We start from the raw sequence: 25,598 nt of genomic DNA, 5'->3' as shown, positions 1-25,598 counted from the left end.
GAAGAACCACTACAGTCTTGACCAGGAAGGAGTAAATATGTAGTATCAGTACTTGATCAAAAGCCTTTACTGCTTTTAGTCTTAAATAAGTGAGTAAACATTAATACTGTAGTATTTAACTTGGGGGGTGAAACCAAACACCACAGCAAAATAAAACTCAGTTCAAAGGAAGTGTTAAAAGTATCTGTGTTTCGCAGCTAGTGCTAGAAATTTTTGGGTTACCTTGTTCACACCTACTGTGTCTTGTTTACAACCTCAGAAACACCACCTCTAGAATATGGGAGGGGGAGCTAATGTAGTAAGGCAATAGGCTAATTTATGTTTTTAAAAAGAGGTGTGTTTTGAGTGCTCTTGGAAACTTTTTCTACAGCTATAAATATGTTAGGTAAAGGAAAGTTATAACTTGTTCCTGTTTTCTTTTTCTCTGTTATAAGGCTCTAATATGTAAAATGGAGCCTTGTTTCTTTTTTAAATAGCCCCAAACTTACACAGGTATAATTAGTCTACTTATAAAATTAAATGATACAGTTAAATCATAAATAAATTAATTTAGCCTAATAAGTTTAAGTAGTTTAAACATATTTATATGAGGATTTGTTACTGTTAAAATCAGAAGTTTCAAAGCTGATTTTGGTATACCGAAGCAAAACTTTAAAATATAAAGTGAGTATTCCAGTGGTGAAGACCACTGAGTCATGTTGGTTTTCAGTCCGCTGTCGCCTGGCAGAGTTAAGCACTACCACAGAGGTATTCAAATGTAGCTTCGGAGTGTGCGTTTTCCTTGCTTGAAAGGCTATCTTTGTAGTTATGTTTGTTGGAAATATGGTAGAATGTTTTAAAAAGCTTCAGTTTGACTAGAGTGGGTAGCCAGGTGGTTTAGTTGGTTACTTGCTGAGGATAGCTTCATGGAACGGGATTCCTCTGCCCTGGTACTATTGTGTGTGCTTTGGGTGCCCAAGGTTATCGATAAGCTTTAATGTTACTCCTTGGTGTACATGCACAATGAACATGAAAACCAAATAAAGAAATGAAAAATATTTCTGAACTTTAGACCTTTAACTGTATTAATGCCTTGCATCCATGAGTTTCAGGCAGGGCGTTTTCCTCTGAGGAAAAATGACAAATTCTTAACATTTCCCTGTTAAAAAAAAAAAAAAATAAATCGTAGTCCAGGAGGATTACATCTCCTTCAGAGTATTACACATACAAAACTCAAGTGAGAGAAAATTATTTTGCTCTACAAATTAAAGAAAGGGAGACACTGTTAGCCTTGCAACACAAACACAAATATCCCCCAGGAGGTGCCTGTGTTTCGTGGTTGGTTTGGTTTTTTTTCCTCTCAGGTACTTGCTCAGGAATTACAGTGCGGTTCGGTTTGCACGGGACAGCACAAACGGGTCAGAGCCGCCAGTGCCAGCCCGGGAAACAGCCCCAGGGGCCAGCCAGGCTCTTCCCCTCCAGGTCGTCAAGTAATTTCCCCTCAGCCGCCGATTTTATTGTACGTTTTCAGTCACCGGCGATAAAACCACCTCCCTGAGGAGCTGCGTGACTACGAAAATAAGAAAAACAGACGGGGGAAAATTAAATAAATAGGGAAAGAGAACCTGCTCGTCTGCACAGCTCATTGTCTGGGATGAGGGCGGTGGCTCGAGGCCGCGATGCAGGGGCCGGCTCCGGCAGGCGGGATGGGCTGAGGGGGGCTCGGGGCAACACCGGGCGTGAAGCGGCGGGGCGGGGGGCGGCCCCGCTCTGGAGGGGGTCCCGCGGCGGGGGGACCTGCCCGCTGGCCTCCCCCCAACGTCACTTCCGAGGCTGGAGACAAAATGGCGCCCGAACGGTGCCGGAGCTGAGGCCGCTCCGCGCCGCTCCCAGCCGGGCCGCAGGCGGCAGCGGCGCAGGTGAGGAGGAGGAGGCGGCGGGTCCCACCGTGTGCTGCCCGCGGGAGCCGCCGCGCCGGAGGGCGGGCCGGGCCGTGGGGCGGTGGGCAGAGCCGGGGGCGCGGCTGCCAGGGGGCCCGGCGCGGGAGGAGGGGACGGCGGCGGCGGCCCGGCCCGCAGAGCAGCCTCCTTCGGGGGTGGAGCCGCCCGGGGTGCCCACGGGAAGGTGGCGGCCGCAGGTGCGAGGAGGGAGCGCGAAGCCGCGGGAGCCTGAGGGAGAGGGGCGCTCTGGGGGGCCGCAGGGGCCGTTCGGTGGAGCGTGCAGCTTTCCCAGGTGTTTGTCTGGCAGGCGCTGCCCGGGAGGCGTCAGCCGGTGAAGTGGAACCCTGCGGCCGTGGCCAGCCCGCCGGTGGGACACGCTGCCGTGTTCCCGCCGGCGTGTGGGCGAGCTGCGCGCCCGAGGGCTGGCGGCAGGGTGCCTCGCAGGGGGGCATGTCAGGGTTGGTTTCCTCACGGGGAACGTCCTTCCTAGGCCGTGTCATGGAAATCGGAGGTTTCTTCATGATGGCGCAGTGGTAGCGTGGGGACGTATGTTTGGGGTGAGCAGGAGAACGTGTGTTTAGGACCACTCGAGAAGTGTCTTCAAGTACGTGCGTGTCTGGAGCCAGTGCAGCGTGTGTAGCGGCACTGATGGCTCGTGTGCCAGCACGTAGCTGAAGTCTAGTATAAAGTTTGTAGTGGTTTCAAATTCATATGAAGCAGCAAAATTTCCATTTTGTGCTAGTAAAGAAAACTTCAAATTGTTCTCAGCTGCTGAGGAAGGAAGGGAAGGTGATGTGGTTTGCACCTGCTATCTGATGATTCGGTGGCAAGAGAAGTATTTTTTTTAATGTTCCGTTTGAGTAATCAGTGGGCAGCTCTTGGAAACAACAGGGCTGCTTGCATCTCTGTGCTGCTCCGGTTTGCTGTTCCCAGTCTGTGCTCTTGACTTCGGGTGTGTTACTTGGATGCAAAAGTCTTTTTCAGTTTATTCACACATACTAAGTAGATTAGGAGGACTGGAGATGTACAGCAGTGTAGTATGTAATTACTATGTTGCTGCCTTTTGACACTTGCCACATTCTAATAAAAATGATGTGCCCGTTAAGAATTCAGAAATGCTCTCCGTGTTACAGACAGGCCTCCACTCTTCCAGCGGTTGAAACATGTGATGGTGAATCAGTGATAGCATGGGCACTCTGCAGACAGAGAACTGCATCATTGGTAGATGAGGGGAGTAACTTTTAACAAACGAAACAACTACTGCACTTGCAGAGACAGCAACGAGAACCAGGTAGTAGTAGTACCTCTTGGTTTTAAAGCAATGCAGATTGGTGAGGGCAGCAGTGTCTCACCAGCCTGTCTGCCCATGGCATAGACTGTAAAAATGAGGCCAAATTTCACCTATAGTAAAACCCTAGTTATGTTAAATAAAAGACAAATCATCATTCTGGGTAAAATATCTTGGGTAGAAATGCTATGATGAGTAAGGTGTTGGGAGGTTCCTGAATTGATGCCTGTTTAGTGTATATATGGAGGTCTGAAGAACAGCCTGCCAGAGTGGCATGGAAGATGGGGGAAGGACGCTGAAGTATACTTATGTACATTTGTGTAACTCGCCCTTATTTTTCTACTTGAATATTTGCTTGAAAATGGCAGGGAAGTAAAGCAGAAAGTCAAAGCGAGCAATTGTTTTTCTGTAAAAACTAAAATGGCTCTTGAATCCTCCAAATGCAGTGATGTCCCCATTTCACTGTTTTGCTTAAAAGCCTTGATCCTTAGGGGTAAACAAGTAATGGTATATAAAAAGGACTTCTCAATATTGTTACTTACTAGGCGGCTGGCTGTTGAAAACAGAAGTTCAGAGAGGTTTAGTGGTGATCAGTGTGGTAACTTCTGTATCATTGGTATCCAGTTGACAGTTTATTTGCAGTGTGCCTGCAAGACCTCTGAAATGAGGATCTCAACCAGAAAAAAACCCAATAAATTAGTCTATGGCTTACAGCAATAGTACCTTGATCATCATGAGTCACTTGCTTACTGGTGGAGACTGGAGACTGCTAGTTGTATTTTTTTTAATCAGGGATTTATAAACAGCTGGAGTTCATAAATACTGGATATCTGCGTTGGCATACATTTTTAAAGTACTGCAATATATTTGCTGTTGAACTTGTTAGCATGTGAAAGGGCAGATACTATCCTGATACTTAGTGACTCCCCCCCCCTCCATGAAAAAATTTCTTTTACCACTGTGTTTTCTCTGATTGTATTATTTCTTCTCTGCCTCTGTATCAGACATGCCTGTAGTCAAAAGTGGGAGACTGAGTCCTGCATTGTAAAAAGAAATGACTGATAGGACTTCTTCACGTAGTAGGAAATCAGCAATATACTTCTCTGAGGAATTTTTCATTTGCATTTACTGTCTGTGCAAGTAGAATTAAAAGTGTACTTATGTGTGAAGATTGGAATGGTACTTCTGTATATTTGCAGTTGTTAGAGACTTGCTATTTTTTGTTGACTTCTCCCGACTACTTGCTGTTTAATTAATAAACTTGGGTTTTATTTTTGTGTTGGTGGTTTCTTGGTTATCTGAATAAACTTTTCTAAGGTGTAACAGTTTATTTTGGTTACATGGCAGTAAGCAAAGCCTTGTTTTCTTAATGGAAGATTTTGGTGTTCAGAAAATAATTGTTTGCCCATTTTTTTTCTCCATTATTATTCTAGCAGTCTTGAGTAACCGAAAATGTATGTGCAACTAAATGCCCATAGCTAGTGCTTCTTGTTTCCATCAAATACTTATTTTAATATTTCAGAGTTAACACGAACTTAATTTTATTTTATAAGCTTTGTTTCACCTAATACTTGGAAATTTTGTGGGTTAGAGTATTTCAGTATTGAACTGAAAAAATGTAAATATCCTGATGATAAAAAATTAATAAAATATAATGTGCTTCAACTAAAAAATAAACAAAAAATAGCACTGCAGTATCCCTGCCTGAAACCGTGGTCATTAGGAAAGCAGACTTGAGACTTTCAGGTTTTGTTCTGTAATGAACGTGTTTTCATCAGAGCAGTAACATAATGCATGTCCCGTTTTTAGCTTCCAAAATAGGATTGATAGTCTTATACCTGGTTTTTCTTTTCTCTGAATTGGAAGCAACATTCTCTTCCAACGTAAGTTTTGCTTCTGGAATTTAAAAAAACACAAACCAAAACACCCCACATACAGAAGCGATAAATGTAGCTTATAAAATCAGAAGATAGACTATTCAGTAAAACCTGGGAATGCATACTAGAAGTACCATTTGAATCAGTTTGAAAAAGATCATCTGTAATATTGGTTTTGTACAAAATTACTTGCTCTTGTTTGCAAACTTTATTCCCAGTAACTTGTATTTTTTGTAAAGGAATATTTAAAATTAAGTGTAGAATTCAGAAATAAGGTAAAAATATTTTTTGTTTCAAGCATTTAATTTTAACATGACTACGGTGTTGCTGTAAATATGAATGCCTTGTATATTCCTATCCAAATAAATATTATTTGTTGCCTAACAGTGAGCCTTTCTAAATATACTTTTCTGAAACTCTTAAGATTATGTGATGCAGTACGTCATCTTCTCATGTGTTTGTTTCCTGGATGCTTTAATGGTTTGAGAAAGTACACAGTATTTTTGTACTCACAAGATAAACAGTGGTAGGTAGTGGTTTGAAATAAATATGGCTTGGCAATGTTTTCTGGAAATCAATTAAAATTCAGGTTACTGTACTGGTGAGTGTGCGTCATGTTTGGCATAGAACCTTTATCTTTTCTTAGGGACTTCAGTGAATCTTCAGAGTTTACTGTGGTAGATGTAATTAACAATATTGAGGTCTTCGATAGATGCAGCTGGATGTTCTTGAGTTTTGAGGAAAGGTTGAATTGAAATAGTTGTTGCCTCTCTTTTGATGGAGCTTCTGATGTGACTTTTTCAAAGTACTAACACCGTTGTAGACTGTTGCTAACCTTAAAACTGATTTAATGTGGTCATTATCACTTCTTTTAAATTAATATATCACAATTCCCCTAATGACAAATCAGAGCAGTATCATTTTCTTTGGGGCTTTCCTGGAAAAACTTGCATTGGACTTCACTGTGTGTAGCTAAGAAAGTCGTTAATGTAGGAAGTGAAAGCTTGTTCGTGCTTGCAGTGACAAGAGTAAGTACAGTGTTGGTAGTCATTGATCATACAGGGAACTAATATTTGTGCAGCAGTTGAGAATTTGTTTAATATTTTCTTGGTTTTGTTGAACTTTATGTACTAAAAGTTAAACCCCAAATCTAGTGTTACGGATACCTTGTCTTTCCAAGGTTTCATTTAGGCAGAAAGAAAGCTAGTGACTGTACGTAAGTCTGTGTACAATTGTGTGTCCCCCACGCCCCATCATCATCCCTGTCCCCCTGCCCAGTGCTATTAATCTTGCTTTCCGTATAGTTGAGTTCATTGTTAATAAAACAGGTAACATGGAGAAAGGAAAAATGGGGAAATATTTTCAGGCATTTTTTCAGTTAGAGAGTTCATACGTGTAACTTGTCAGAACTGCAGGAATAAAATTCTAAGATTAAATGTATGTTTTAAGCTAATAGCTTTACAAATAGCTGAAGCTTTTGGTTTACTGTAGCTTAATTGCTCATGTAACTGCATTTTGTGGTAACTGGTTTCTCTGGTTGCTTGTAGCTGAAAGAGTATAGAGTAATGTGCCGTCTGTTAGGAATCTAACTAAACTGTGTTATGTGAATGTTTAAGGACATCAGTATGGTAAAATTTGTCATTTTCTCTGAAGAAATACCCTTGAGAGGTTTGGATATAGCCAGTTCTGTAAAAGCTGAATAAAGCATTTATAAAATTTGTGAAAATACCAGGCTTAGTTTTTGTTTTCAATTCTTTGAAAACAATTTTAATTCTAAGCAAAATAGTTTTGAATTAGTATGTGAAATGCAATAAAAGTGTATTTTTACTACTTAAACGAAACAAAGTAAAAAAAAAAAGTGTTGACTTTTCAAAATTTTCACAGATTTATTTAACAACTCTGGTAAGAAAGCTCAGCTTAGAGGAACTTCTCAGCTTGGTAGGACTTTCCTTTAGGATTGATCCCTTCATCCCATCACTTAATTGATATTTACTTGCTGTCTCTCAAATTCTTTATGTTTAGTAGTGATGGTGTTGGATGTTTGTTTCTGTAAGACAGTGCTTTAAGTCTTCATTGTCTTTACACAGCTAGAGTTCTGGGCTAAATGCCTTCCTCTTGTAGCCAGTGTTGAAAATGACATATATGCTTCAGATGACTGTCATTTACCACAGTGTAAGGTATGTGCGCTTCTTAGGATAGGTTTTCTAAATCACTTTTCAGAACCATGATAGAAAATGGTTATGTGAACAGTTAAGCCCTTGTCATTGAGGGACTGATAATCTTCAGTGAGAGGGAGGAGAGAAGGTAGAAATAGGCAGCTGGAGACAATAACCACTTACACTCATATGCTACAGCCATAACAGCTCATCAGGGTGCACTTTAAAATCATGCCAATAAAAGGTTTGTGCTTTTGTTGCCTTTATGTGAATAGTTGTCTTTCGTGTTGTAGCCAAGTATGGAAAACCAAGACATTTGTTGCTAAAAATAAGTTGTTTTTCACACTAGGAAATGTTTTGATGCCTCTCTTGCTATCCAAAACATTTCATGTATAAATTGACATTGTGTGTGTATTGTCCCAATGAACAATGAATAAGAGCACTGGATTTTTCTGCTATTCCGGCCTCACCTCAACTACAGAAGTTTATACTGACTCCAGTTTTTACTTTTCCTTAATCAGCATTTCCAAGTGCTAAGGCCACTTTCAGCAGATGACAGGCAGTCTGTGCCTCGAATTTCAGAAACCATTTGCCTAAAGCACTTGTGTAAAAATGTCTGAAGTAGAAATCATGTTTGTCAGGAAGGAAAATCAAGGCTGAGGGAAGTAAAGGGTGTGTGGAAGATGCATGAGAAACAACTGTGTGCTAGTGCATGAGAAATGTAGAGCCAAAGGGACGTTACTGTCATGGCAAGATTTAACAGTCTCAGGAGCGACTGTAACTCGCAATGAAACCTGTGGAGCATTCCTGACTGCTTGGTAGTTTCTTGGTGTCACATATATTCTCTCTCAGTAGAGGAAATTCTAGAAATTAATTGCTTGGAATGCATCATTCCTAGGAATTGATTTGTATTTGGCAGATGTACTGAAATAAGTTAGAAAGTTGTAAAAGTACATTCCAAAAGGAGTGCTTTTCTTCAGATGTTTAAAGCTGTTCAGATGGAGCTCCTCATCCCGTAGCTGGTCTTTGCTGGCAAACTAAATCCCACAGAACAAGTTGCAAAAGTGGAACTGAAATACAAACGTTTCAGCTCTTGGTCTAAATGCTCATGTGATAGGGAAATATTAGAACCAAAGGAGTTAATCCTGGAAGGGCTGTATACAACATAAATATCCTTTTCAAGGGTGTTTTTGTTTTTCTTACAAATTTCTTAAGCAATGCAACATTTGTATGACACTGGGAAGTATTTTCATTGTTACGCAGCATTAAGAATTCTTACAGTGCAAGGATGTGAAGGATTATATGAATTTTTTTTGAGTATTTATTGGGAGTATATTTTGCTTCAATGTAGTTTATATTACATGTTAGTATTTATACAAAGTACTTAGCAAAAAACCAGTGGTTCATTGCTATAATAAGAAAACCAAAGACAGGGAAGAAATAGCAGTACTTGAATAAAGAGCTTTAAGTGATTAGGCACCGGTTAACCCCCCAAAAAGGGTGTGTGTTTATTGGAAATTCTGGGTGACACCAGGAAGGGTAGTTTCCAATGTAACTTGCAATAATGCTTTTTTGTGTGTATTAAAAAAAAAAAAAGTGAGTTGATTAGTCTAGACTCTCAGATACAGCATCATTCTGATAACTTCTGTGTTGTCATGAGTTTCCAAATTTGATGACTGCTTGAACTAGGATTTTTTTGTTTGAAACATTTTGAAATCTCAGGCTTCTGTTAAACAAGAACGCCAAATGCATTAGTGTAATAAAATATGTTAATGAAAGGCTCAGTTTAAAGGATTTCCTATTTCTGATATGGGAGAGTAGAAACTCAGATGCATGCATTTTGTTAATTTGAAAACCACTTAAGGTCTTTCATAATGCTTTGATACTAAATTTTAAAGAGATCTGACTGCTAGAGATCTTAAAAATACTCAGTCTCAAACAAGCTAACTTGTTTTTGAAAACAATCATACTTGAGCTCATTTCTGCTGCATCATCATTTAGAACTGGGAGAAAGATTAATGATGGATACCCGTCTTGCGATTAAATATATACATCGGAGCTATAACAACAAAACTGTAGCTTGGAGCAGATGTTTTTACAAAGCATTGTGCTCCTTTGTGACAAATACTTTAGGAAGAGAAACTAGAGGTCTGTGTGTACTTTCAATTCAATGTAAACTTGTAGGTAGGTACGTGTTACAATTGTCTGTTTTTCTTTTTAGGGCTCATGTAATCACAGGAGTTTCTTTGTTGTGTGTATCTTTTCAGAACACAACAGGAATTCAAAATGAATCAGGTGAGTATAAAAGTAAGACTTTATCAAAATACCTAGGTGTTAGAACAGTTAATTATTAATAAGAAAAGTAAATAATCCACTAAAAAAGAAATGTTCTTTAAAGTCTTCAGTGCGATTAAATTTCATAATCCTCCTTGCCACAATGTGTATGCTTGTAAGATTTATTTTATTTCATGGATTTAAGTTTTTTGTGTGTGAATTCCCTTTAGCAACATGTAAGTTATTACTGCTGGCGCCTCTTATAAGAACACCTCTCCAGAAAAATCTATTTCAACCTGAGGCTTTTGGTAATAACTCAGCTCCTTATAAAAGTGGCTTGAAAATTGAAGACTTCCTTTTTTTTTGTTTGTTTTTAACCACTTTGCCATTTCAAATGTCCAGTGAACAACGTGTCACACAAACTGATTGATCAGGAAGTTTCACACTTTCCTGGAACCCTACGTATTTCCCTAGCATCAAGTGAAAAGACCGAGAAAGCGCATTTCTCTTGTGCTGCGGTACTCTACTATATTGATGCAAGAATATCCTGATTGGAGGGTGTTGTTTTAATCAGTGCCAGGTGTACATGATTTTATTTTACATTTGTCTATCCAAGTAGGAATTATCCATCTGGTTGTTTGTCATGCACAATTGTATTACTTAAAGATACTTACAGGAAAAGCGTATGTCGCCTTAAACTTTTCTCATAAGTGCTTCTCTTTTGGATGGTCTTATGATGTCCCTTTGGCATGGGAGTGTGAATGTAGGATATTAACTGAAGGAATGCCATTTTTAATTTGCTAAAAAAGGCAGCTATGATCAGAAGCTTTCTTAGCCAAAAACAACCACGGTACAGAGTCTTGTAAAATGCTTTGTATACTTTTTTTATTGATACCTATATCTAATGCGTGCTTTTATTTCCCTTTATGCCCTTATTTGATCTTCAGCAGTTTTGAATTGAATACAGTTAGCATCTTGCTGAAGTATGTTTTCACTGAAGCTGTAGAAGTATATATATAATATAAATAATTACAGTGTGAAATGGGTTGGTGGGATGTTTCTTGTTGCTTTTTTCCTTTGATTTAAAGTAAAAAATTTTCAATATGTATGTGCATATTTTAAAAGTGAAAAGCAAAATATAATCTTTATTAGAGCCTTGAAATACGTATTGTTAAAATACATATTTATACGATACCTATACACAAATATAAATTATCATCTGTATAATGCAAATGACATTTACATTTGCACACTTCTAAGCATTAGTAGTCTAGTTTGGGGTAGCTTGGTTATCTATTGCTTCATGATTTATTTCTCTTGAGACTTAACATTTTTTAACCTCTGAGGTTTGTTTTGAATGTGCTCAGTGGCATGAAGTGAACAGTTGCTCTGTCTGCTTGAGTAACAATCCCGCTTCGTTAGACGTTATGATAATCTTGGGATTGTGCTAAAGTTCTGAAAGCTGTAGATCCTGATCTGTAATTGTTATCATTGGCTGTTGCCTTAGCATTTCATTTGTGTGTCCATATCTCCCTGCGTCCTGTTCTTGTGATCCCTCGCCCCTGATCTGTTTCTAGAATTAAGTAAGATTTCTGTGCTGTATGAAAACAAAGTAATCTTTCTTATTGGAACTGCTAATATTGTTTATGCAGTGCTGTGATGTATGTCATCTTACAATTAAATAACAAGGTGACCCTGCCTCTGAGAATACTTACAATAGCTTAGAGTCCTTGGTGCTTCTGGCTTTCACGTTTAGTTTTCAGAGTGTGCAGAGCTCATACGGCTTTTTATTGTTCAACTACCATTCATATCAAGTGTGTATTTATCATCAACCCTGTGGTGTTTTTTTCTAGCAGCGCCCTTGTCATTTCATTCACTGTTGACAAGTTGTAGTGCCAGGTCTGTATAAGAAATGTTTTTGCATGATGCCAAACGTCTTTCAAGTGTTCTGTTATCTCATTTCTTGCATTCTGCTTATCTCTGCTTTTGATGTGACTTCAGTGACGCTGAAACTAATTGGGCTATTCTTAATTTGGTTTGTACAAAAAGATTTTGTTTTATTGTTTATCTCATAGGAATCTTGAAGTAGTGAAGGAAAACCTTTGATATGGTCATCTTGTAGGCAGCAGGAGGAGGAGTAACAAAAAACTGCCAAACAGCTGTTGCTGAAATTAATATTTTGGGGTTTCTTGGAAGATGGCTGTCACAGGATAGACAGTGTGCATTCTCTATCTGTTTTAAAAAGACATCTTCCTTTACTATGTAAACTACTTTGTCAGAATATGCTGAATAATTTATTTTGAAAAACCCATGCGAACATGGGGTTTTGATTGGTAGCATTTATTGCATCTCAGACTGCATTAAGATAGAGCAGGAAGAAGGTTGTGTGCTACCTGGAAAACTGCATGGGCAGTTACTTAAAAAAATCGTGAGGCATATGTTAACAAATTACACCTGCACTTGTTCCAAATCTCCTTCCCCCTGTTTCTTCTGAGTTTTTCAATGATTATTTAAAATATTTCTGATATGCCTTTAATTTTCAAGCACACACAGTGAAATTGTGGCAAAGAGGGGTAGCCAAACAAGGTCCTTGGACAAGCAGAGTTGTTCCTGCTTCTGGTTTACCGTTCTTACACTAGCTGGCTGTTTGTGTCAGCAGTTTTCCTTAGTCACTTCATGTCCTTTTCACCACTACCTCTTTGAACTTTGCTGCCGTGTCCCCCTCTCTTCAATGGTATCCTTTCCTTTATCTTTTCGTTTGTCTTAGTCTTATTTCCACCAAAACATGATACTGTTTGTCATTCTTCACACAGTTCAGGATTATTTTTTTTTCCTTTTCACCCTAATCTCTGATCATCTGTAAACATCTTGTTGCAGGTGCTGTTTCTACTCTGCTCAAATACTGCTTGTAACATTATAGTCTAATTGGTACATAGGTACAATTATATTGAAAGTGGTGTGAAACACTGCTTAATCAGTGTGGTGAAAGGTGCTGTCAAAGTCACTGGATTCTGAATTCAATGAACCAGGAAAAGATAGTTTCAGTTAAAGGAACCCCTTCAGCCCTCAGCTAATTTTTTTGCCGTTGCTCTTAAGTCACTTCACCCCAGCTAATATGAATGCTAGCCATGTAATATTTTTGATGAACTTCAGAGTAAGAAGCTTAAAAGTGAAATAAGCTTCAAGTGCTTTTGTATTCAACATTGCTGCCTGGGAGTGAGTGAAGAATACTGTATTAAGTCTTCAGTTAAATGTAAAGTTGGCTGTAGGAAATGCACCAGTATGCTGTCCTTATCAAGAGGTGAATTTTTAGACAGAAAAATAAATTTGAATGTGATTGTTCTGTGTTGGTGGAAAAATGATTGAAATACAGTATTTCTTTTTTTGGTAGACAGACATTCCTTGAGGACAAGTTGTGATCTGGAAAATATTTTAAGTTGCTACATTTAGATTGCAAATAAAATGAAATTGCACTGATTTGACTGAACTAAATTGTTGTTTATTTTACTGTTTAGTATTTGGTTACTTATTACCATTCGTTTGAGGTGTGAAATGTATTGTTATGTACTAGATCATAGCCAATTTTCTGGTTCCATTAATATGACAGGTGTCAAATGAGTCTGAGTGTTGTATTCTCTGAATGTAGCTGCTAGTCTTTGATTTATGTAGGTACACGCAAAATAAAGTTCTGATTGTATATTACTCCATACAAATACAACTTTTAAAATGATAGAATGTTTTTGGAATATTTATGGATAAAAGGAGGTGTGACTATTAACGAATATGCCAGACACATCAGAGGATATAACACAGTGCTGGACACTTCTGTCTTAAATCAATTGACTCTGATTTTTAAAGTTTTGGTGGGTTAAAACTTATTTGCAGGTTTGAGATTTTTAACTGCTCATCTAGCTGTGGTTGAAAAAAAAAAAACCAAACAAACAAAAAAAAAACCCAAAAAAAACCCAAACCCAAAAAAACCTCAAAAAACCCAAACCCAAAAAAACCCCAAACAAGCCAAACCTCCAAATAAAACCCAGCTATAGAGCCACCCTACTTCTGTTAGCTTGAAACTTGTTTTTCATCGTTCCGATGGCTGTATTGTTTATTCTCTGTGGTCCCCCTCATCTATGCTGATATGCAGTTTGTTAGAAACCACTATGAAAAATAGGCTTCGTTATTCCCTAATGAAATCATGGGGAAATGTACTGGAAAAATATTTAGGTTTCTTTGATATGCTGAGAACATTTTTCTTTTTCGTTTGATGAGACATGGCTTCATGGGTATCAGTTCAAGGGTAGCAGATGTCTGAAAATCAGACTTCTTTCATCACTGTTTTGTCTTGTGAATTGTTGGAAGAGCAAAATAGAACTTTGCTCTGCATTGAATAGGCTTCAGCTATTATAACTAAAGAATAAAGATTCCCCCTCCCCTGCCCCCAGTCTCTTCGCTCTCTTGGATGGGAAGAGATTTCTGGCATTCTGTTCCTTCCATGGTTTCCAATTTGGGGGTCTTTCTCCCCTACATATAGCTCTCTAGGATGTGTCTGTGCAGCTGTTAGGGCTTATCAAGGCAGCGATAGAATAACCTTGCTGCGACTCCAGTTTTACCATTTTTCTCATTGTTGCTGTTAAAGCTGGCAGAAGACATGTTCTTGTAACTTAACTCAGCAAGTCACATTCATAAATACGGAGAAAAATTGCCTAACATAGCACCCTCACAAAGAGTGGGTGCTAAATAGAAAAGGTTGAGCAGCTTTCTCTGTTCTACTTCAGAGATTAAATTCTTAAATTTGATAGCATATGGAGATGTATTTTAAAATGTATTTCCATTAAACTTTCAGCATAACATACTTCGTAAGTGCTCAGTGGAAAAGGCTCCAAGTATTACTCAGTATATGAAAACTTCTATCATATCTTTGTTTTAAGGTTATATGTAAAAGCAAGAATAATTTCCATAAAGTCAGGGTTTACTTGGACAAGCGTAGTGTTGCCCAAGTTGTTATTTCTCAGTTTAACCCCTCCTAAAGCTTGTTCAGAGCTTAAGTGTAACATCCTTCCTATTATTTACTGCCATCACCGTCGGTATTTGTTTCTGACCAGAACGATTGAAGTTTGATGTTAGAGGGCAGGTACTTTTTTTAGGGCTGTGGCACGTGGTTCAATATATGCCTAGTTCTCAGCACACACAATTCTTTCATAATATGGACAGATTTTATGGGAAACCATGCATGCTTGTAGCTTTGAAATTCCAGTCACTTTTATCAGTGGTTTGTTGATTATAATTAGGTAGTAGAGAGCTAGTTGTTTAATGACAAGTGTAAGTAGCATTTTCTGTTGTGTTATACAAATAATAGTATGAATAATAGTACAGGCAGCCTATTGAACCTTGTAGGCTCCTTAAAATGGAACTAATCGCTTACTAGGCATTCATAAATAATTTATTAGCTTTCTATTGCCTTTCGAACTTTAATAGAAAAATAACTTAGTCATAACCTGCTGGCTAAGGATTCTGAGCTGTTGATTTATTTAGGAATTATGATTAACATTTAGGATACTGAAATAATAACTTTTATGTCATTATTTAAACCCCTTTATTCTCTCTAAAAGCTGTTTTTTACTTACTCTGTTGCAGAGCAGTAAACTTGACATGCAGATACTTTAACTTCAATCTTTGCAGTGGAATTACATGGTTTCAGGTTGCAAATAGAGCAGTAGAAAGACAGTAATAGACCCAGTAGTAGCTCTGCGAAGTGTATTAAAATACAAGCTTCATCATGTCAGCTACTCTACCATAAGGGTCTTATGCACATCACTAGTCTCCTGCTTGGCTCTGTCCACATGACCTTCAGTACTGGGTAGTAAAGGGTATACGACAAACCAGCATCACTTGGGCCTTCAGAAAGGGCAAGGAGGAGGACCCAGGAAACTGCAGGCCAGTCAGCCTGCCCTCCATCCCTTGGAAGGTGATGGAACAGCTCTTCCTGGAGGTCATCTCAAAGCCAGTGGAGGAAGAGAATGTCATTCACCAAGGGGAAATCATGCCTGACCAACCACGTCTGGGCTCCCCCGTTCAAGAGGGACAGGGAACCACTGGAGAGGGTCCGGCGGAGGCTACGAGGATGAGGAGGGGACTGGAGCATCTCCCTGAGGAGGAAAGGCTGCGAGAGCTGGGCTGTTCAGCCTGGAGAAGAGAAGGCTGAGAGAGGATCTTGACCAGTGTCTACAAATCTCTTGAGGGCGAGCACCAAGGGGCCGGGGCCGGGCTCTTTTCAGTGGTGCAGCCAGGGGCAGCGGGCACAAACTGCAGCACAGGAGGCTCCATCTGGATGTGAGGAAAAACTTCTGTACTGTGAGGGTGATGGAGCGCTGGGATGGGCTGCCCAGAGAGGTTCAAAACCTGGCTGGACATGAGACTGCAACCTGCTGTAGGAGAACCTGCTTCAGCAGGGGCTTGGGCTGGATGATCTCCAGGGGGCCCTTCCAGCCCTGCCCGTGCGGTGATTCTGTGATATCTGTGTTTGTGGCAGAGTAGATGGTGTAACCCAAGTGCAAGCTCTAGTATGTACATTGAAGTAGTTAGTTTACTGCAACATCCTCAGTTCAGTAAGTACACCAAGTAATTTTTTGTGAACTGTATGCACTTCTCAGAACTTCATGGTTTTCTCTTTAAGTTACCATTTAGTCTTTCTCACAAGTGATACGTTTTCATGTAAGGCAATACAGAAACTATTTTAGATTGTGCTTTGGGGACTGATAAGACTGAGTATGCCTGGAAGTCATAATTTGAAAAGGGGAAGAAAAGAATTACTAATATATGTGAAATTATACTCTGTGTGGTGGGTAGCTGATGTTCTGGCTTTGCACTGTATTTCCACAGTCATCACTTGTGTGTTTCTAGGCAAGTTATTCCTGTTACTGAAACTTTACATCATTCATTCCTTTATGCACAGAGGCATACACAGTTGTTTCGTTTGAACTTCTATGTGCATGTTTAGGAAATGATTGACAAAACGCAAATGGAAGGCTGCACGAGTGAGTCTGGACCTCAGACTGTAAGTGCTGTGGTGGAGCTGGAATTGCCCTTTTGTTTTGAAACTTTGAGGTGTCCTTATACTCTAGGCTGCAATACCAGGTAGCTTTCATTATAAACACAAATAATGTTCAGGAAAATTGCAGTAGATCTCAGTTTTCACTTCAAAGGATTGAAGGGTACATAGAAAATGGAAAATGCTTAGAATTGTGCGAGTACATTATGTTGAGTGTCACCATTACTTTTTATAGACAGATGTTTATGTTAAGTCAGTGGATGGTTGATAAAATAGGAATGTTTTTCCAGTGATGCTTTTCATTAATGCTATCAATTATGATAAAGATAAGCTAAGCGCTGTGCATCTGAAGCCAATCTGATCAAATCTATATGATTTTACTCACCTTTAGTGAAATTTACTTGCTGAGGGCCGTAGTGGGGAAACTGCTCGGCTGGCTCAAGCAGGTTGGTTTGATCTGATCCACATTTGTTTTGCATTTTGAAACAGAATTTTCAGAAGATGAGTGTCTAGGTATTAAGAAAAGGTAATGGAATGAGGTTGTCGCCTTCGTGCAGTATTAATTTGCGTTATACCTCTGGTTTAGGGGCTTTTACTGTCTTATTCTTTGTAGGAACCCCAGGATTTTAAAAAATTGTCAGTAGGATGGTTATGAACTAAAATGAAAAAAACCTCCTGTTCTCCCTGTGTTCTGGCTGTTATGCTGCATACTGTTTCAATCCGTGTATCCTGGTATGGCAGTTCACTTGCCTCTCTTGGCTTTAATTGCCAGTAACATGTTTCAATAGTATAATTTGGACAAATGATGTGTAGGTCCTGAAACACTTGAAACAACTTCTCTCATCACTATTTGGTATTCAAAAAGTACATAGCCAACAAAGATTTCTACTAAAAGCATCATGTTTTGCTTTTAAATATGCTAGTCTTTCAGAAGGAGTCAGAAACATTTTGTAGTGGTAGAGACTGTATTTAAAATCTAGTATACAGCTGAAATGTAAAATAATGAAAACCTTTTGTGACTTATTCAGACCTATTCTTTTCTGATGTTAGATTAGGTCTATTGTAGCTGTCTGTAATTTAAATGAAAAATTGATCTACCTCTTTTAATTAAATTAGACTTTCCAGGCAGGTTATGTAAGAGCTGGTATGTATTCATGCTGCATGATTTTTTAAAAAATTTGAGTTGTCTGGTTTAAAAACAGAATTAAACATATTGCTTACAAATATGTTGTGTAATCAGAGTAATTCTAATGCTTCAGTAGAATGTTTAAGGAACTGAGATTTTTATAGTTATAACTCATAGCCATTAAAACTTTAGGACTGTTTCAGTGAATGCTTATGTGATACTTTTTTTAAGAAAGTCATCTCAGCATAACAGACTAGGCAGATCGATCAACCTTACAAGGTATTTTATCTAAAATTAGGAAGAACTTTAATTAGAAAAGGTACAAAGGAATGTTGTCTCAACATAACGTAGCATGTAACAATGGTGTTACTGACCTAATTACTTGTTAAATGTAGTTTCTCATGGCATAAGTGATCAGTGAAAATAATGCAACTGAAAACCGTTCCATAGATGTTTTAGGTTACCATATTAATGAGCAGTTTCAGAGCCTTAACACTAAGCCTGAACTCTCATGAAAACTGTATTCTGAAAAATACAGATATTTTCACAGTACTTTTCTGTTCATTCATCTTTAAGTGTAATCTAGTAGTGCTGCCAGGTGAGTCATATTCAGACAGGAAAAGGATGGATGATACCTTTAGCTGTATTCTCCAAGTGACTCAGGGGAGGCTTTTGAATTTGTTTTTAAGGAGAGGCCAGGGAAAACAAATGAAATAGCAAATGGCCTACATGAAACCCATTTCAGTTAGGTTTACTCACTGTATACAGCTTGTAGTCAGAATGCATCCATTAACTAATGTGAAAGAACAATTACAGCAACTTTATCGGTGTTTTACATATATGTAATGTGGTCTTAGAGTTCTGCATTAAAGCACAAACAAGTGTAATGAAAAAAAATAGTGAAAACTTGAGTGTTCTGATAAAAAGATACTTCTACATTAGCATGTTGATGGAGGGGACCCTAGCTGAAATGGCAATTTGGAAATTTTACTTCCATTTCAAGTCGGGAGTTTTTGTAGGTCGCATCGGTTGATCATCTCTTGTGCTAATGTTTTTATTTGTTAATAGTATTGGCCCTTCTGGCTTTTTGACTTGTAGAACACAACTGCGCCTACTGTCGCTGTGGAGACCTTAGATGATGTACCTGAGCATGTGCTTAGGGGGCTTCCTGAGGACGTGAGGCTCTTCCCATCTGCTGTTGACAAGACACGGCTTGGTGAGTGCTACAACTGTGAAAAGAAAATGAAGATTTTTACACTAGCTCATATAAATTACAGTTGCTGTGAAAACGTAGTGCCCTCCTGTGCTGGATAGAGATGGTGTCTGGTGCATGTAGCTGAAATAATTTCTGTTGGAAAGAGTGGACGACTTCTAAGTTTCTCCAGCATCCCAAGGTGATGTTTCTAGAACATCAGAATTGGGGTCAGAGGTGGACCAGGGTGCAAACAGATTAGATTGTGAAAATTCTGATATGTTGCTTCACTGCTGTGTTTTCACTTATGGCACTTTCACTGTTACAGTTTTGTTTTTTGTAACTATCTTACTGTTGTCTCTCTTTAGAATGCTGTATCTCACTATCCAGTCAATATAAAAAGTTTATTAGAATGGTTTCAGTGCAGACTTGAAAGCCGCTGTATGGAGCGAAGTGTTGTTTCTCTCATGTGTTCAAAATACTTGGCGGCTTTGTCAATTTAACATGGAAGAACTTTGGTGGAAGTCAGAATTGCAGGTTTTGAGGAGTAAGCCTGACAATAGATGCATTAGTAACAGGTTGTGAGCTCCTTGGAGCAAGGTTAAGCTTTTCTAGTATGAACCTGATCTAGCATGTTCTGAATGAGATGTCCGGTTTAATTTGCAATGATTTGTCAATCTGTTCTTAGTTTTCATGCTATAAAATGTGAAATGCAGCTGCCCATTTTCAGTTCTGTTAAGTCTTGTCAATAAACTTGCAGGCAGATGCACGTGTGTTAAGCAGTCCTAAATGTTTTTTTTCTTCAAAATATACTATTAATCACAGATTTTGTGAGGGCTTCATTTGCCTGGCATTGTTTCAGAGAAAGCAAATAGGATTTTTGATTTAGTAACATGTTTAGTCACAGAACAGCTGAAATCCGGGACCTCACAATGTAAAACCTGTCACGCTCTTGTGCTGTTTTGAGTATCACCTGAAGTACAGGAAAAATCCAGGTTGTTTGTCTTCAGAGCTACAATAGCCTGTGAGTAAAGAATGAAACCAGGTAAATACTTAAACCTTTCGTGACTGAAGTGAGTTTTGGGGAGAGGATTTTTGAATTCATTTTAGTAAACTTCAGTTCCCTTATTGTGATCTTAATGTTGTAGGATGCTCCCCAATCTAAGATAGACACATATAAAATGGTCTTAAGGAATATGAATTGTGAGTAGAAGATTTGCTTGAGATAACAGATTAGTTTTAACTACTGATACGTGTCTCTTCAGGTGTCTGGGCAACAAAATCAATTTTAAAAGGCAAGAAGTTTGGACCATTTGTTGGTGACAAGAAAAAAAGATCTCAAGTTAAGAGCAATGTATACATGTGGGAGGTAAGATATAGTTTATAAATGGAAAAAGGTGTCTGTCACTAGGTCAATATTTTGTCTTTAGCCTTTAATTTTTCCGGAGGTTTTAGAAATAGACATGATGTGAAATAATTGCCATCTAGCTATGATGACAATTGCAAGTAGTTATTTACAGATACTTAGATTGAGCAATCATTCTGAGTTACAAAGCTTCAAACTATTGGCATTGGTTGAAATTGCTGTATTAATTTTCTGATATACTATCTCTGGATCACACCTCCCCTTAAGAGCCTATTGCTGATAAAGCTTTGCTTTGTTGGCTTGAACCCCGAGTGAATCCCTTCTGCAACTGAATACTGTCAACTGCTTATGAAATGAGAGAAATTAGAAGGATATGGAATCTCTTTAAAAAGCCATAGCACTCCTCCTCATTTAGTTTTTTGCAAAACAGCTTTATTATGGGAATTGGTTTTGCTTTTGGGGTTTTTTATAAAAATTCTCAACTGCTGCAGTATTTCTTGTGCTGCTTGTGTTTGGGCTTGCCTTAAAGCAAATACTGTCTGGACAGCTGAATAGTTCTTAAAGCTTCACTGATAGTCATAAGACGTTGGATATTATGTAATGTAGGTGTCTTAATCTGGAGTTGAATCCTATCTTGCTGCTGTTAAGACAGTTCGTAACTACTTACAAAGACTTCTTCAGTCCTTCTGAAGACACACACAGCAAATGGCTTTAGCAAAATGGATGGTCAGGGAGGGGACGAATGGAAGAACTGTGATGTAGCATGTTCTGGAACAGAACTTGTTAGTTTACAGATTTTTTTAGGCTAAAGGTACTGATAGCAGTCATCCTTCTGCCCCCTGGCCTGCAGAAACTAAACTGCATAAACCACTGGATAGTTCTGTATGTGTATCAGATGAATTGACCTAGATCAATTTTGCATAAATGCAAATTCACATTCAGGAAAATAGTAAAGCATTAAAGTATAGTGTTTGTTGCATTGAGCTAATATTATCACAAACTCCACTGCATAAGGTATCTCCAGTTTTGATCTGGTACAAGAACAGTTAGTGAGATTGAATCAGTTAAGTCAATTATTGACCTTGCAATTGTTTTTCTCCGTGCTTGATTATGAATGTTCTCAGTGGACATATCTTAATGTTTTTTTAAATTTATGTTGAGAAATGATAGTCCTGAACAAGCTGTTTTGTAGTTTGCAATGCAGGTAATAATGGGAACCCCTGCTAGATTTCAGAGTAATTGTGTCCTGCTTTAATACTGATTTTGGAATTAGAAAAAAAGCAGCTGAAATGAGACCACGACAGTTGGCCCCATATGCTGATATCTGAAACTGCTCCAGAATCTTAGAAAATATGGTTTGTAAAAGGATGGTGGTGTGTGGGAGTAGTTAGGTATATGGACCTCCAACTAGAACAACCTTTTCCACAAGAACCCTGTTAGTTTCTTCAGTGAAGTTGATCTGACAAAAAAAGTAAGCCTTCGAAAAGCTGGCATCTCCAGTCAATGTTAATAATTATAAATTGTCATGCTAGAGGATCATTCTGAAAAAGGAGTTTTGTGTCTCAGGAGAGAAACAGAGGCTTGAACATATTTCCATTTTCTGTCGGAGAAAAGCCATAGACAGGGCAATGACGGCAGGTGACTGAAAGCTGAGGGAAGTGCCAGCTCCGTCAGAATGCCTGGCACAGCTGTGATGAAGGATCTTCACTGGGGTTTGCAGGAATTGCTTAAAGTTGCAATAGAGCTATTTCCTTTTTCAAAGTGCACAAGGCTTTTAAACAATGTTTTAAAAATCAGAAGCTTTAACTGAAAAGTAGCGAAGTATTTAATTTTGTCCAATAACATAATAAAGTAATATATAAAAAAGTAATAAAGTATTATGTTTTGCTATATATTCCATACCTGATAACTCTTGCACAGCATTGTTCTGCTCCTTTCTACCATTTTAACCAAAAGGATTGCTTTTACAGTCTTGATCTGTGAAGCTGTTTATGCTTTCATGTTGCAAGGGCTGTGTGTGCTGATGAACATTATTTTAACAGTCAGCTGATGAAGTCCATGCTGGAATAGTTTAAGTAAGGAAGATATTTTCTTTTTGCTTGGAAGGAAACTAAGATGATTTTGGTATCTTTATTGAGGCTTTACCTTTATTGATAAAATTCTATTTCATTAAACTAACAGTACATCAATACAAAAAGAATCAAATTTATGAAATGGTTCATGTTTTAAGCTGTTGTAGAAATGTGCTTGAAAATGAAAAAGTAAAACGGTTTGAAAAAACTTAGAATTACTTGTAAAGTAAGTATCAGAAACAATAAAAAGCTACAATATTAGAGTGGGAAAGATGGTGAAATCAGAGTTTTAGTTTATTTCTTACGTGCAATAGTGCAGTGAATGTTGCAGGGGGTAGTGAGCTAGGGAGGCTGGGTTTTTGAAAAGAGCTCTTCTAGGCAGACACTGATTTTGAAAGACTTAAGCAAAAGGAAACAAGTAAATAATATGTAATCAAATTGCACATATTTTTTCCTTTTTTGTTTTTCTAAAAAATCTGTGAGCTGCCCAGTGCTTCTGAGACATTGTGTACCTGTTAGTATGCCGGTGTTCTGAGACAAAGTAACTGAAGAATGATAGTTCCTATTGCCAAAGTGGTGTGTTCTCGGGTTGGGAAAAAAAAAAATACATAGCATCCACTGCTTGCTCTTACAGACAGCTGACTTGTATTATGATAAGAAGAGTGGGAGATGCATAACATGTCTTGAAAGAAAAGCAGAGTTGCCTGTCATCAGAAAATACTGAAGATGTCAGTAACCTTGCTTTATTGCAAGCTGTCTTGAAATGTAAAACAGGAGTAGGCGTTAAATTTTTCTCCAAGAATGGAAACCAAAGAATTTACACAGCATCTTGGAACATGGTCAATTTTTTAGGGTAATCACAAGATTTCTGAAAGGTTAAGATTTTCTTTAATACTCTGAAAAAAGATTAGATATAAATTGTGCTTTCCTTTATCTTTCCAAATAAAGCAAATGTTTCTATATAGTTACTTTTCTCAGTTGATCAGATAGTAAAAGTAAACCTCTTATGGCTTTTATATCTTAAAATCGGTCATTTTATTAAATGCAAAATCTAGAGAATAATTTCAGGCTTGCCAGACTGAAAAGAAAGCATAAAATGTTTTTACTATTTTGGCTTTTGAGCCCAAAAACTTAAGAGAAAGACTTGCACACCAAAAGTTATTTTTTCCCATTGTACCAGTTCCACTAAAAAGATTTCAGAAGACAGCGGACGCTGCCCACCCAGTACAACCCCACCTCTGCTCATGTCCCCTGTGTTATCTCTGCCCTTAGATACTACTGCTTTGTATAGCTTTAAAATGTGAGGTGTTTTAGTGCGTGTACGCTTCAGTGTTAAGTTGTCCATTTGCTTAATGCCATTTTTGTCTCACAGGTGTATTACCCAAACTTGGGATGGATGTGTGTTGATGCAACTGATCCAGAGAAAGGGAACTGGCTCCGGTATATAAACTGGGCACGTTCGGGAAAGGAGCAAAATCTGTTTCCTCTGGAGATCAACAGGACCATATACTACAAAAGTTTAAAGGTACCAGTGTCTGAAGAATCATTTACTGCTCTGTTACATTTTATTAATAATACTTTTTATTCCCTTTTATTCAAATCCTTCTTTTCTCTTTACTATTTGTATTGAATAGATTTTAAAACATGTTATGAAATACAATGAAAATACTGCAAATGGTACATTTCATTGGTCTAAATTCTTCTGTGACAGTACAGTTGACATTAAGATCTACTGTTAAAATGCAGGTTATGTATGAATTTTAAATCTATTTTGTTGGTCAGTGATTTGCTGTAGTACCAAATTGGATACAAACTAGAATGAAAAACTATAGCAGATTACATAAAATAAATGATTTTCTATTTCTGTAGATACCAAGACACTTTTTACAGAGGATTTTTTGCAGAAATCTGTTAATTTTATGGGCTTTGCATTGTATGACAAAGATCTGTTGCCAAGACGCTTTTATGGGTAGCTTCATGAAACAAGTTTTCCTGGTTTTATACCATTCCAGTTTGATTCAGAGAATATGGGGGGCAGGAAAAAGGGTGTAATTCCTGGGGCATTGTATCTCCCAAACCAAGAAAAAAAGATAGTTTACCTATAAGTAGTGATAGAGTGTGTTAGTGTTAGAATGTTGTGGCTATAGCGTTACTTGAATCTCTGATCAACCTACTAGCACCGAGTATGTATAGCTCAACTTGGTTTCTATTTAAAATGGTTTTGTGGTTTTGGGGTATATGCAGGCTTGCTGTTATGCTGTTGCAGTTCCTTACATTTCCTGGTAAGACCAACATCTATTAAGTAACTGGTCGTCACTTAATAACGTTGATACCATGCAGTTCGGCAGTATAGCAATATGTAAAACTGTTATATTTTTAGGTCACTCAAACTAGCTTGAAACTTCTGAACGTTCTCGTAGCTTTGAGATAGCACTCAGGTAGAGGTTTGCTATTGCCAGTCAGACTATTGACTCTCTCCAGTGTTTATTCACTGAGGGCAGGCTCCCAGTGTGGACCTGTAGTCAGCTTAGTTTTCCCTAGACATTTTATCTTAGGTTGCCTCTGCCTTTGCCCACAGTCACATCAGTTCATTAAGGTTATGTGTGCTTTTGGAGTCACTCTTGACATTTTGAATTTCTCTCATTGAATCTTTTCTGCAAAGGTTTTAGTCCTGTGAAAGACAAGCATTCATATATTTCAGACTTGTTTTCTGGTGGATAATATTGCACTTTGGGAAAGAATTGCACCGCTAAAAGAGGCTGAGCACTGCTGACAGAATAACAAATACCTTGCTTGCCTCAGCATCTGAAATGCCCTGTTGTTCCTTTGACTGTCTTTTCTTGCAACCTGATGAATTTTATCCTGGTAGGTCTTGCCAACAAGATCATGCTGCCAAGCAGCTCTTTCTGAAGATTGTCAGAGCAGCCTATAAGGATCAGTTTTATTGGTTTCAAAATCTGTCTGGGATTTGTTGCAGTGTGAGATTTTGAGTTTGGGACATGAAAGAGTTCTTCAAAGAATCGTCGTCTTCAGGCTTGCTTTTTTTTATTTTTTGCCCCTGCAGCAGCCACTCAGAGGAGTGTGTTTATTAGCTTCAGTTCAGTGTTGGCAATACCAGTCCTAGTCAGGCTTCTGGAAATTCACGTTGGTGTCAGCACTGTATGCTACTTGGAGGGAGTTTTACATCAGAGGTGGCACTAGCTGCAGGTTGCCTCTGTGCTGAGTCTTGCCGCTGTACCCCGTAGAGGCCAGTGTCGAAGCAGCAGCTCTGTGTAGTTTT

At 38.4% G+C, this 25,598-nt stretch overlaps 1 protein-coding gene across 6 annotated transcripts in view; it reads left to right on the top strand.

The window, feature by feature from the left end:
- The first annotated feature begins 1,615 nt into the window (after positions 1 to 1,615).
- The window catches only part of PRDM2 (PR/SET domain 2), a 68,855-nt gene continuing 44,872 nt past the window's right edge, over positions 1,616 to 25,598 (top strand). For 2 of the 6 annotated variants that reach the window (XM_056330639.1, XM_056330640.1), the window contains exons 1-5: positions 1,616 to 1,898; positions 9,462 to 9,535; positions 18,787 to 18,904; positions 20,146 to 20,249; positions 23,691 to 23,843. In XM_056330639.1, the coding sequence (XP_056186614.1) occupies positions 9,527 to 9,535; positions 18,787 to 18,904; positions 20,146 to 20,249; positions 23,691 to 23,843 (384 nt within the window). In that variant the 5' untranslated portion in view covers positions 1,616 to 1,898; positions 9,462 to 9,526. Of the gene's footprint in view, positions 1,899 to 9,461; positions 9,536 to 18,786; positions 18,905 to 20,145; positions 20,250 to 23,690; positions 23,844 to 25,598 lie in introns of those variants that run through there. The other 4 variants (XM_056330641.1, XM_056330642.1, XM_056330643.1 and 1 more) reach the window with 4 other exon arrangements.

The sequence above is a fragment of the Falco biarmicus genome, chromosome 3, assembly GCF_023638135.1.
Source record: "Falco biarmicus isolate bFalBia1 chromosome 3, bFalBia1.pri, whole genome shotgun sequence".
In the NCBI taxonomy this organism is placed as follows: Eukaryota; Metazoa; Chordata; class Aves; order Falconiformes; family Falconidae; genus Falco; species Falco biarmicus.
This window is presented reverse-complemented; position numbering and strand designations above follow the sequence as displayed.